Here is a 13763-nt window from a genome sequence, read left to right on the forward strand (position 1 = left end):
AAACAGGCCCTGGAAAGGGTACAGAGGAGTTTTAATAGTCTGGTACCATGGAACAGGAACTTCAGCTATTTGGAGAAACTGGAGAAGCTGGGATTGTTTTCCTTAGAGCAGAGAAGGTTAAGGGGAGATTTAATAGAGGTGTTCAAAGTTATGAAAGCTTTTGATAGGGAGAAACTATCTACTCTGTTTCCAGTGGCAGAAGGGCCAGTAACCAGAGGACACAGATTTAAGATAATTGGCAAAAGAACCAGAGGGGAAGTGAGATAAAATATTGTTTTGTACTGCAGGTTGTTGTAATCTGGAATGCAATGCCTGAAAGAGTGGCAATATTTCAAAAAGGGAATTGGATAAATACTTGAAAAAGAAAAATTTGCAGGGTTATGGGGAAGAACAGGGGAGTGGGAACAATTGAAGAGCTTTTTCAAAGAGCCAGCACGGGCATGATGGACCGAATGGCCTCCTACTGTGCTGTATCATTCTATGATTCATGCCTATAGATTTATCAAAGGGCATATAAAATGCACGTTGACATAAAAAGCATGGAGAAGGCAAGGTGTTGAAACACAGTGCAGGTGTCGGGTGCTAGTTAAAGGCTGGTTGGAAACATCAGCCAATGGAAGTGGAGCTGCCTTCTGAGTGGATTCCATCCCAAACTGGAATAACCTCGGATCTACCTCAGCTCAGAGGCTGTGGAGAGTTCAGCTCATCTGGAGCTGCTGAGAAAACTAGCCTCGGTTCCTGCTTCAGAGCATCATGGATGTTCAGAAGATTCCAGGAAAGAGTAAGGAAATAGGCTTTGAACTGTTGTCTCTTGAGCACCCATTAAGTGAATGGCATCCCAGCTTCTAGAAGGACAAGGGCAGCAAATGCATGGGAACACCACCACCTGTAAGTTCCCTTCCAAGTCACGTACCATCCTGAGCTGGAACTATATCGCCGTTCCTTCACTGTCGCTCCATGAATGAGTAGGAAAATAAAATCAAGATTCTAGCTCCTGGTCACTGTCCAAGGATTCCTGCTGGAAAAAGCTTTTGCGAGTGGATGTCAGGTGAGGACAAGGTGGGGCAAAGCCATGAAACACCCCATGGTTGATTGGTCAGACCACAATAATATTGGTCAAATAAGTGAAGAATCAGAAATCTGCCAGTGTTGAGACTCAGAGACTTCAGGAGAGGAAGGGAGGGTGATTGGGGAAAAGAGGTGTATCACAACCATCTGTGCCCATGGAATGGGTATAAAATGGACACATTAGCAATGAGATGACTTGTGTCCAAACTGCGTGCAAGTTCCGACAACTGCTAAATTCATCAGGCTCCATGTTTTAGCCACCCCAGGCATTTGCCTAAAGCAGGCATTAGGCTCCTTGCTTCTGTTAATTAATTAGTTAATTAGGGATCTAACAGCTGTTGTAGCCCCCATTCCCCCCCACCCCCGCCAGGAAATTAGATCCCAATGAGTAAAGCAGGAGCAGGTCCTGGGCCTTACACACTTGGGATTCATCAGAGAAAGCTGAAGGATAATGAGTCTGAGAAAAGTCAGTGTCAGCCTCGGGAAAAACATGAGAGCCCTTGACAGCAAAGCATTTTGTTCAACAATGGCGAGTTCAGAGACAGTTTGAAGAGGAGCCATAAAGTATTTGTGGCAGACAGCAATGTTTCTGCATCTTTGAAAGGATTTCCAATTGAGATGTTGAGTGGCAATGTGCAGGGAACTGGTGATATGGAGCTGAAACACATCAGTAAGTGGATGAAAGGGAAAAGCTTGCATTAGATATGAAGTATTGATTGATCCCTGAACAGACAGCACCTGAGAGTGGGGCATCAGGTCTATGAAAGGCCACGGCTGTCCTATGCATCATTAATCAACTGCACAGCTGGCGGGTAGCACGTTACAATAGCGGGACCAGGAGTCCTGGCATGAGAGCGATTCCGCAGATGTCCTGCAGCTATTAGAGTTCAGCCTTTTAAACTGAGGTCTCATCACATCTCCTTATCAAAGTGATTCGGTTTGGCTTTTATACACGGTGACAAGTTGCACTGAATTGAAACAGGTTGTGAAATACTAAATAAAAGAGGGTAGAATGCTACTACTGTGCTGTATGAATGGAGTGCTGTGGTGCTGTAGAAATTGCCGGTCCCTCCTAGCCCCAAGTTCAAGTGTTCCTTTTTCAGCTCATAGCAGTCAAACATCATGGCAGGTTCACCCTCAACATCAGCAGCTCTTCCAAGGCCGCAAGCATTGAGAGCTTCTTTGCGGGCAATATTTTCCAGTGCAGTATGGGCGAAGCTTCCTGCCGGGTCCTTTACAAGTTTCGACCATCAGCTCCCAGGCGATCCAGACCACCTTGTGTCTGCCACTGCTCAGGGGAAGCTGGACAAGGGCTGTGACCAAACACACCCGCTCCAAGTAAGTCTCTAAAATGTACTGAAAAAAACCCCAAAGTACAATATCTGAGCCCCTCCTCTCCACACTTAGTTTAAAGCAAAAATGAACTTGCATTTATATAGCACCTTTCATACCATCAGAATGTCCCAAAGTGCTTTAAAGCCCATGGAATACTTTTATAGTATAGTCATTGTTGTAAACTAGGAAACACAGCAGCCAATAATCACACAGCAAGCGCCTACAAACATCACTGTGATGATGACCAGATAATCTGCAGTTAATCTGTTTTATTGATCGAGGGCTAAGTGTTGGCCATGGTGCCGGACAGAACTCCCTTATTCTTCTTCAAAACAGTGCCATGGGATCTTTACACCCGGTTAAGAGGGTAGACAGGGGCTCAGTTTAAAAATCACTGGACAGAGAACTGCTGCAGGAATCCTGATATCTCCCATTTATAAACCCGGGCAATTGTAGTGAGATCAGCTAATTCAACACTGAGTGTGGAATGAACCTTGTCAAAAAAACATGCTATGCCAAATGAGGATTTTTAATGCAACAGTTGGAAACCTACATTAAACTTTTTAAAAGGAAAGCTGGGATCCTACATTTAGCTTTTAAAAAACTGGCAGCCAAGATGGCCACCAAAATTTGCATTGAAATACCTCACATTCCAGGACATCGAATTGGAGACACGTGTCTAACAAGGATCCCATCCAAGACAATGGTTTGGATAACTGAGTATCACCCTTGTTCGTGGGACATTCAAAGCCATCTTGAATCATTCATTAGTGGAGACATACCTCCAGGGGATACATTGAAACAATGAGCCCCCAAGAGAGACTGAGAATCCCTAGCTTGAATCTAATTAAATTGCAAACGAGGACACTGGACAATCATGTGACTGCCTCCCCATCTGTTAAAAAACGAGCAGCCTTTTGCTACCAAGAGACAAGTTGCTGAGACTTTGGTGCAGAATATAGGGGGTCTCTCTCCCTCTCTCTCTCTCTCTGTCCAGGTGACCCTGGGGCATTTGAAGCTTGTCTGCAGGCTAGAAAAGATCCAAGACAAAGACTCTTGAGAAGAAGACCACCTGCTCCACTGTCTCCATACAAACATACGAATTGGGAGCAGGCCCATCGAGCCTGCTCCACCATTCAATAAGATCATGGCTGAGAGTTCCAAAGTCGCACAACCCTCCGAGAGAAAAAAAATTATTCTCATCTCTGTCCTAAAAGGGTGACTCCTAATTTTAAAACAGTGCCCTCTAGTTCTGGACTCACCCACAGGAGGAAACATCCTCTCCACATCCACCTTGTCAAGTCCATTCAGGATCTTATATACTTCCATCAAGTCTCCCCTCACTCTTCTAAACTCCAGTGAAAACAAGCCCAGTCTGTCCAACCTTTCCTCATAGGACAACCTGCTCATCCAGGTATCAATCAAGTTAACCTCCTCCAACACATTTACATCCTTCCTTAGAGTCATAGAATTATACAGCACAGAAACAGGCCCTTCGGCCCCTCAAGCATCTATCTATTCTAATCCCATTTTCCAGCACTTGGCCCGTAGCCTTGTATGCTAAGGTGTTTCAAGTGCTCATCTAAATACTTATTAAATGTTGTGAGGGTTCCTCCCACTACCACTCTTCAGGCAGTGTGCTCCAGATTCCAGCCACCCTCTGGGTGAAATTTTTTTCCCTTAAATCCCCTCTAAACCACCTGCCCTTTACCTTAAATCAATGCCCCCTGGTTATTGACCCCTCCGCTAAGGGAAAAAGTTTCTTCCTATCTAACCTATCAATGCCTCTAATAATTTTGTATACCTCAGTCATGCCCCCACCCCCAGCCTTCTCTGCTCTAAGGAAAACAACCCTCGCCTTTTCAGACTTTCTTCATAGCCCAAATGCTCCAGCTCAGGCAAAATCCTGGTGAATCTCCTCTGCACCCTCTCCAGTGCAATCACATCCTTCCTACAGTGTGGTGCCCAGAACTGTACATAATACTCCAGCTGTGGCCTAACTAGCGTTTTATACAGCTCCATCATAACCTCCCTGCTTTTATATTCTATGCCTTGGCTAATAAAGGCAAGTATCCCTTCTGCCTTCCTAACCACCTTATCTACCTGTGCTGCTGCCTTCAGTGATCTATGGACAATTACACCAAGGTCCCTCTGACCCTCTGTACTTCCTAGGGTCCTACCATCCATTGTATATTCCCTTGCCTTGTTATTCCTCCCAAAATGCAGCAACTCACAGTTCTCAGGATTAAATTCCATTTGCATTCCATTGAAATAAGGAGACCAAAACTGCACACAGTATTCAAGATGTGGTCTCACCAATGCCCAGTATAACTGAAGCATAACATCCTTACCTTTATTTTCAATTACTCTTGTAATAAAGGATGGCATTCCATTAGCCTTCTTTATGACTTGCTGCACCTACATACAAACGTTTTGTGACTCATGCACTAGAACACCTAGATCCCTCTGCACCTCCAAGAACATCTACCAACCACTGCCTTCAGGATCACAACCTCAGCCGGATGACAACTGAATTAACAGACACCACAGACTGTATATTATTTGTATTTGTTCTGGACTCTAATCCAACCTAAACTATTCCTCATCAGTCTGTAATCTATTTGTATGTATGTGTATGTGTGTGTGATTCTCATGTATGTGGGGCTGTGAATGAAAGTGCAGCATAATTTATTATTTTATTTAGATCGGGTTTTTGATTAAATATAATAAACTCACCTCCTTTTTGTTTAAACTCAAGAAAACCTGTCTGATTGGTTCTTTTATGATCACAACAAAGATAAAAGGTAAAACACTCACTGAAATGGTAAGCACATCCACTGCTTAAAAAGGAATAAAACCCTGTTGCGGTCAAACAAAGAGAAAGGCAAGAGGGGAGCCTTGCGACCTCTCCTCACCTGATCGTAATATCTTATACTCATTCTCCTTTAAAAGCTGCCAGATGTAAGATGTGAACAAATGGATTTTTTTTCAGCTGCCACTCAACATGAATCTCTTACCTTGGGGCATGGGCAATCAGGAGCTTCAAGCAAGTACAATCTCCCTTCGCTGCTGCGTAATGCGCTGGCACCGCCCCATTGTCCGTCTCCATCATCGGATCACATCCCGCTTGCAGCAACCACTGCACTGTGTCCGATCGGCCAAATCGAGCTGCCAGGTGCAGAACAGATGCACCAGAGTCATCTTGGTCCTGAAGAAGAAATATTTTGATAAGCATCTTTCGCTAAAAAAAAATGTACAGATCAAACCAACAGGTCTACATGTGTGTAGAAGTATCCTATGTCTGCTGACTCTCAGGGTCATGTGGAAAATGCATTCAGTTTAAATCCAGTTATTAGTGCATGGTGGGCCACAGCACAAGATTGCTCCCAATTGAGCATTAAATTAGTAATTCCTCTTTTAATAACTTTTCTTAATTTGAATCCCTGCTGTCCTGACCCAGTCTACATTTCTCAGGTCTTCCTGGATTGCTGCACTTTCCACATCCTTGCTTCACATGGAGAAGCTGAGAGATTAGAAACCTGGCCAACACCAATACCGTTGGCAGTTCAAGATCTATTCGGCAAACTATTTTACAGGGCCCCTTCTCCTAATGTCCCCGTGGACCCTTCATTTTCAGTTCTCCATGGCTCCTGCAATACTTCCACTACCAGACTATTTACTTGCCAGGTAGATCACACCTCTTCATTATACCTGTCTTTCCAATCACAAAAATGAGATTCTGTACACAAGCTGCAACTTCAGTGCAAAACATTTTTTTTTATGTCTGAAACAGTGAAGTCTCTCTGAATCTATTGCCTTCTACATCATGGCAATTCCACTCCCTAGCAGCCTGTTGTGCTCCATAATATAATCAATACTTATAAATTTGTCTTAAGTTTAAGGCTGCACCCTTTTGCTGTAGAGTCTTAGACTAATTTTTAATTCATTCTTGGGACATGAGCAAGGCCAGCATTTATTGCCCACCCCTAATTGCCCTTGAGAAGGTGGTGGTGAGCACTGAATAGGCATCTCAAGTGCTGTAAGGTCAGATGTTCCAGGGTTTTAACCCAGTGACCATGAAGGAAACATATTGGTTTTAGAGTCATAGAGAGATACAGCACCGAAACAGGTCCTTTGGCCCAACGAGTCCGTGCTGACCATCAACCACCCATTTATACTAATTCTACATTAATCCCATTTTCCCTCTCACATCCCCACAATTCTCCTACCACCTACCTACACTTGGGGCAATTTTTACAATAGCCAATTTACCTATCAACCCACAAGTTTTTGGCTTGTGGGAGGAAACTGCAGAGGAAACCCACACGGTCAGAGGGAGAACTTGCAAACTCTGCACAGACAGTACCCAGAACTGAACCCAGGTTGCTGGAGCTGTGAAGCTGTGGTGCCAGCCACTGCGCCGCTGTGCATCGCTTTAGGGTGGTTGAATACTCAAGTCACCACTGCACCTCTCTTCAGTGTAGATGTTCCCAGCGTCGAAAGCATCTCCTCATAACTTGGTGCCTAATCCAGGGCTCTCACTTTCGTTGGCCAAACTTCACTACACCCTCTCCAATGCCTTGGTGTCTTTCTCATAATATGGTGATCAGAATTGTACACAATACTTACTCAATGTGGGGCCGGACCAGTGCTCAGTACAAACCTGCTGAGATTATTTAGCTCTGATTACTTTTACTGCTGCACATACGTTCCTGATGATGATTTACCTACCAGTACCTCCCAGATTCCTCTTCTCTATCCTCGAACTTTGTTTATACAATCACTCTTTGTTGTTTTTCCCCAATGTCGTGACTTTGCACTTGTCCACAAATCATTATTTGTCAGCCCAGTCCCCAGTCTGTACAGCTCCACCTCTATTTGTTCCAAATCCTTTTCAGCCCCTCCCAGTTTGATACCATCTGTAAACTTGTGATGTTTCAGTCCGCACATCCAAACCACTTATGTACGTTACAGGAAGCACTGGAACTGTGACTGATTCCTGACACAAAGGTACAAGTTGCCTTCTTTCGGGCCGATTCAACTGAACATACAGCCAGGTCTTCCCTTCCTCTTTGTCAGCCAATTCTCCATCCAATTCAGAAGCGCTCCACTTATATTGTGTCTTCGAGCCTTCTGGACCAGTCACTATGTCCAAAACTATGTCCACATGGGTCCTAGTTATGCCTGTCTTTTTGTGGAATATATCAAACATTCCTTGTTCCAATCCTACTCAGGCCTCCTCCCCCAACTCTTTTTCCGGTACATTGATGACTGTATCGGTGCCGTTTCCTGCTCCCGCCCCAAATTGGAAAACTTTATCAACTTTGCTTCCACTTTCCACCCTTCCCTCACCTTTACATGGTCCATCTCCGACACTTCCCTTCCCTTCCTCGACTTCTCTGTCTCCATCTTTGGGGATAGGCTGTCCACTAATATTCATTATAAGCCCACCGACTCCCACAGCTACCTTGACTACATTTCTTCACACCCTGCCTCCTGTAAGGGCTCCATTTCATTCTACCAGTTTCTCTGTCTCCGACGCATCTGCTCTGATGATGCTACCTTCCACAACAGTGCTTCTGATATGGCTTCCTTTTTCCTCAAGCGAGGATTTTACCACCACCACCCCCCCACCCCCACTGTGGTTGACAGGACCCTCAACCGGGTCAGGACCATTTCCTGTACCTCTACCTTCACCCCTTCCCCGCCCTCCCAGAACAGTGACAGGGTTCCTCTTGTCCTCACTTTCCACCCCACCAGCCTCCACATCCAAAGGATCATCCTCTGCCATTTCCGCCACCTCCAGCGTGATGCCACTACCAAATGCATCTTCCCCTCTCCTCCCCTGTCAGCATTCCAAAGGGATCATTCCCTCTGCGACACCCTTGTCCACTCCTCCATTACCCCCACCACCTCATCCACTTCCCACGGCAGCTTCCCATGCAATCGCATGAGGTGTAATACCTGCCCGTTTACCTCCTCTCTCCTCACTATCCCAGGCCCAAACACTCCTTTCAAGTGAAGCAGCGATTTATTTGTATTTCTTTCAATTTAGTATACTGTATTTGCTGCTCACAGTGTGGTCTCCTCTACGTTGGGGAGACCAAACGCATTTTCAGTGACCGCTTTGCGGAAAACCTCCACTCAGTCTGAAAGCATGACTCCGAGCTTCTGATTGCTTGCCATTTCAACACACACCCCTGATCTCATGCCCACATATCTGTCCTGGGCTTGCTGCAGTGTTCCAACAAACATCAAAGCAAGCTCAAGGAACAGCAACTCATTTACCGATTAGGCACGCTACAGCCTGCCGGACTGAACATTGAGTTCAATAATTTCAGAGCATGACGGGACCCCTTTTTACTTTTAGTTATTTTAAATTTTTTTATTTTATTTTAGTTTGTTTCATCATTCTTTTTTTTCACCAGATGCCTGCCCACTGTTTTTTTCATGTTTGTGCTTTGGGCCAGAGCTATTCACTTTTCTGTCAATTAACACCCTCTCTGCACTAATGCTTTATCTTTCAGCACATCATTAACATACCGAATGCCTTTGCTCCATGACCTTCTGGTCAGTTATTCCCTGTCCTATCAACACCTTCCCTTTTGTTATTTCTTGCCCCACCCACATTTTTTTTGCTTAAAGCCTATTACTTTTCGAACCTTTACCAGCTCTGAGGAAGGGTCACTGACCTGAAACATTAACTCTGCACCTCTCTCCATAGATGTTGCCTAGACCTGCTGAGTATTTCCACCATTTCTTGTTCTTATGTCCCTAACTTTACTGACATCCAAAATAACAGCATCAAGTGAGTTGCCCAGTCCGCAAGGCTTGTTCCCTCCACACAGAACTTAAGGTGCGACCTCCCTCCTGTAAAGTCTTCTCTCCCTCATAGTTCCCTATATCTCCACTGTTTCATCTTTTGTTCCTTCAGGACACCTTCCAGGATATTTCCTCTCCATGTACCTGGGGCACACTGGCCTGTTACTCCCCAGGTTTTCCCTATGTGTCTTTTTAAAAAATAGGTTTCTGTCCCATTCCCTTTCCTAAAATCCAGACCCAGTCATAATTTCTAAAGATTCCCTTAAATGTGGTTGCTTGAACATATCCCAATACAACTTGTGCGTAGTTCTTGTATTGCTCCTATACTGTAATATACAGTTCCTGTATAGCTCCTATCCTGATAATGTACAGTCCCTGTATAGCTCCAATAATAATAACATACAGTCCCTGGATGGCTCCTATACTGATAATGTACAATCCTTGCATGGCTCCTATACTGATAATGTACAGTCCCTGTGTAGCTTCTATACTGATAATGTACAGTTCCTGTATGGCTCCTATACTGATAATGTACAGTTCCTGTATAGCTCCTATACTGATAATGTACAGTCCCTGTGTAGCTCCTATACTGATAATGTACAGTCCCTGTATAGCTCCTATACTGATGATGCACAGTCCCTGTATAGCTCCTATACTGATAATGTACAGTTCCTGTATAGCTCCTATACTGATGATGCACAGTCCCTGTATAGCTCCTATACTGATAATGTACAGTTCCTGTATAGCTCCGATACTGATAAGGGACAGTTCCTGTATAGCTCCTATACTGATAATGTACAATTCCTGTTTAGCTCCTACACTGATAATGCACAGTCCCTGTATAGCTCCTATACTGATAATGTACAATTCCTGTTTAGCTCCTATACTGATAATGTACAGTCCCTGTTTAGCTCCTATACTGATAATGTATAATTCCTGTTTAGCTCCTATACTGATAATGTACAATTCCTGTATAGCTCCTATACTGATAATGTACAATTCCTGTTTAGCGCCTATACTGATAATGTACAAGTCCTGTTCAGCTCCTATACTGATAATGCACAGTCCCTGTATATCTCCTATACTGAGAATGCACCATTCCTGTTTAGCTCCTATACTGATAATGTACAATTCCTGTTTAGCTCCTATACTGAGAATGCACAGTCCCTGTATAGCTCCTATACTGATAATGTACAATTCCTGTTTAGCTCCTATACTGATAATGCACAGTCCCTGTTTAGCTCCTATACTGAGAATGCACAGTCCCTGTATAGCTCCTATACTGATAATGTACAATTCCTGTTTAGCTCCTATACTGATAATGTACAGTTCCTGTTTAGCTCCTATACTAATAATGTACAATTCCTGTTTAGCTCCTATACTGATAATGTACAGTCCCTGTATAGCTCCTATACTGATAATGTACAATTCCTGTTTAGCTCCTATACTGATAATGTACAATTCCTGCATGGCTCCTATACTGATAATGTACAGTCCCTGTGTAGCTCCGATACTGATAATGTACAGTCCCTGTTTAGCTCCTATACTGATAATGTACAGTTGCTGTATAGCTCCTATACTGATAATGCACAGTCCCTGTATAGCTCCTATACTGATAATGTACAGTTCCTGTATAGCTCCGATACTGATAATGGACAGTTCCTGGATAGCTCCTATACTGATAATGTACAATTCCTGTTTAGCGCCTATACTGATAATGTACAATTCCTGTTTAGCTCCTATACTGATAATGCACAGTCCCTGTATATCTCCTATACTGAGAATGCACCATTCCTGTTTAGCTCCTATACTGATAATGTACAATTCCTGTTTAGCTCCTATACTGAGAATGCACAGTCCCTGTATAGCTCCTATACTGATGATGCACAGTCCCTGTATAGCTCCTATACTGATAATGTACAGTTCCTGTATAGCTCCGATACTGATAAGGGACAGTTCCTGTATAGCTCCTATACTGATAATGTACAATTCCTGTTTAGCTCCTACACTGATAATGCACAGTCCCTGTATAGCTCCAAGACTGATAATGTACAATTCCTGTTTAGCTCCTATACTGATAATGTACAGTCCCTGTTTAGCTCCTATACTGATAATGTATAATTCCTGTTTAGCTCCTATACTGATAATGTACAGTCCCTGTTTAGCTCCGATACTAATAATGAACATTCCCTGTATAGCTCCTATACTGATAATGTACAATTCCTGTTTAGCTCCTATACTGATAATGTACAGTCCCTGTTTAGCTCCTATACTGATAATGTATAATTCCTGTATAGCTCCGATACTGATAATGTACAATTCCTGTTTAGCTCCTATACTGATAATGTACAGTCCCTGTTTAGCTCCTACACTGATAATGCACAGTCCCTGTATAGCTCCTATACTGATAATGTATAATTCCTGTTTAGCTCCTATACTGATAATGTACAATTCCTGTTTAGCTCCTATACTGATAATGTACAGTCCCTGTTTAGCTCCTATACTGATAATGTATAATTCCTGTATAGCTCCTATACTGATAATGTATAATTCCTGTTTAGCTCCTATACTGATAATGTACAGTCCTTGTTTAGCTCCTATACTGATAATGTACAATTCCTGTTTAGCTCCTATACTGATAATGTACAGTTCCTGACTAGCTCCTATACTGATAATGTACAATTCCTGCATGGCTCCTATCTTGAAAATGGACAGTTCCTGTTTAGCTCCTATACTGATAATGTACAATTCCTGCATGGCTCCTATACTGAAAATGGACAGTTCCTGTATAGCTCCTATACTGATAATGCACAGTCCCTGTATAGCTCCTATACTGATAATGCACAGTTCCTGTTTAGCTCCTATACTGATAATGTACAATTCCTGTATAGCTCCTATACTGATAATGTACAATTCCTGTTTAGCGCCTATACTGATAATGTACAAGTCCTGTTCAGCTCCTATACTGATAATGCACAGTCCCTGTATATCTCCTATACTGAGAATGCACCATTCCTGTTTAGCTCCTATACTGATAATGTACAATTCCTGTTTAGCTCCTATACTGAGAATGCACAGTCCCTGTACAGCTCCTATACTGATAATGTACAATTCCTGTTTAGCTCCTATACTGATAATGCACAGTCCCTGTTTAGCTCCTATACTGAGAATGCACAGTCCCTGTATAGCTCCTATACTGATAATGTACAATTCCTGTTTAGCTCCTATACTGATAATGTACAGTTCCTGTTTAGCTCCTATACTAATAATGTACAATTCCTGTTTAGCTCCTATACTGATAATGTACAGTCCCTGTATAGCTCCTATACTGATAATGTACAATTCCTGTTTAGCTCCTATACTGATAATGTACAATTCCTGCATGGCTCCTATACTGATAATGTACAGTCCCTGTGTAGCTCCGATACTGATAATGTACAGTCCCTGTTTAGCTCCTATACTGATAATGTACAGTTCCTGTGTAGCTCCAAGACTGATAATGTACAGTTCCTGTATGGCTCCTATACTGATAATGGACAGTTCCTGTTTAGCTCCTATACTGATAATGTACAATTCCTGTTTAGCTCCTATACTGATAATGTACAGTCCCTGTGTAGCTCCTATACTGATAATGTACAGTTGCTGTATAGCTCCTATACTGATAATGCACAGTCCCTGTATAGCTCCTATACTGATAATGTACAGTTCCTGTATAGCTCCGATACTGATAATGGACAGTTCCTGGATAGCTCCTATACTGATAATGTACAATTCCTGTTTAGCGCCTATACTGATAATGTACAATTCCTGTTTAGCTCCTATACTGATAATGCACAGTCCCTGTATATCTCCTATACTGAGAATGCACCATTCCTGTTTAGCTCCTATACTGATAATGTACAATTCCTGTTTAGCTCCTATACTGAGAATGCACAGTCCCTGTATAGCTCCTATACTGATAATGTACAATTCCTGTTTAGCTCCTATACTGATAATGCACAGTCCCTGTTTAGCTCCTATACTGAGAATGCACAGTCCCTGTATAGCTCCTATACTGATAATGTACAATTCCTGTTTAGCTCCTATACTGATAATGCACAGTCCCTGTTTAGCTCCTATACTGATAATGCACAGTCCCTGTATAGCTCCTATACTGATAATGTACAATTCCTGTTTAGCTCCTATACTGATAATGTACAGTTCCTGTTTAGCTCCTATACTAATAATGTACAATTCCTGTTTAGCTCCTATACTGATAATGGACAGTTCCTGTATAGGTCCTATACTGATAATGGACAGTCCCTGTATAGCTCCTTTACTGATAATGTACAGTCCCTGTGTAGCTCCTATACTGATAATGTACAGTTCCTGTTTAGCTCCTATACTGATAATGTACAGTCCCTGTGTAGCTCCTATACTGATAATGTACAGTTGCTGTATAGCTCCTATACTGATAATGCACAGTCCCTGTATAGCTCCTATACTGATAATGTACAATTCCTGTTTAGCTCCTATACTGATAATGTACAGTCCCTGTG

At 42.8% G+C, this 13763-nt stretch overlaps 1 protein-coding gene across 1 annotated transcript in view; it reads right to left on the bottom strand.

The window, feature by feature from the left end:
- The window catches only part of espnlb (espin like b), a 116721-nt gene that overhangs the window by 86169 nt on the left and 16789 nt on the right, over positions 1–13763 (bottom strand). The window contains exon 2 of the mRNA XM_068041957.1: positions 5421–5611. Within this exon, the coding sequence (XP_067898058.1) occupies positions 5421–5611 (191 nt within the window). The remainder of the gene's footprint in view (positions 1–5420; positions 5612–13763) is intronic.

This window comes from Heterodontus francisci, chromosome 11, assembly GCF_036365525.1.
Source record: "Heterodontus francisci isolate sHetFra1 chromosome 11, sHetFra1.hap1, whole genome shotgun sequence".
NCBI classification, from domain to species: Eukaryota; Metazoa; Chordata; class Chondrichthyes; order Heterodontiformes; family Heterodontidae; genus Heterodontus; species Heterodontus francisci.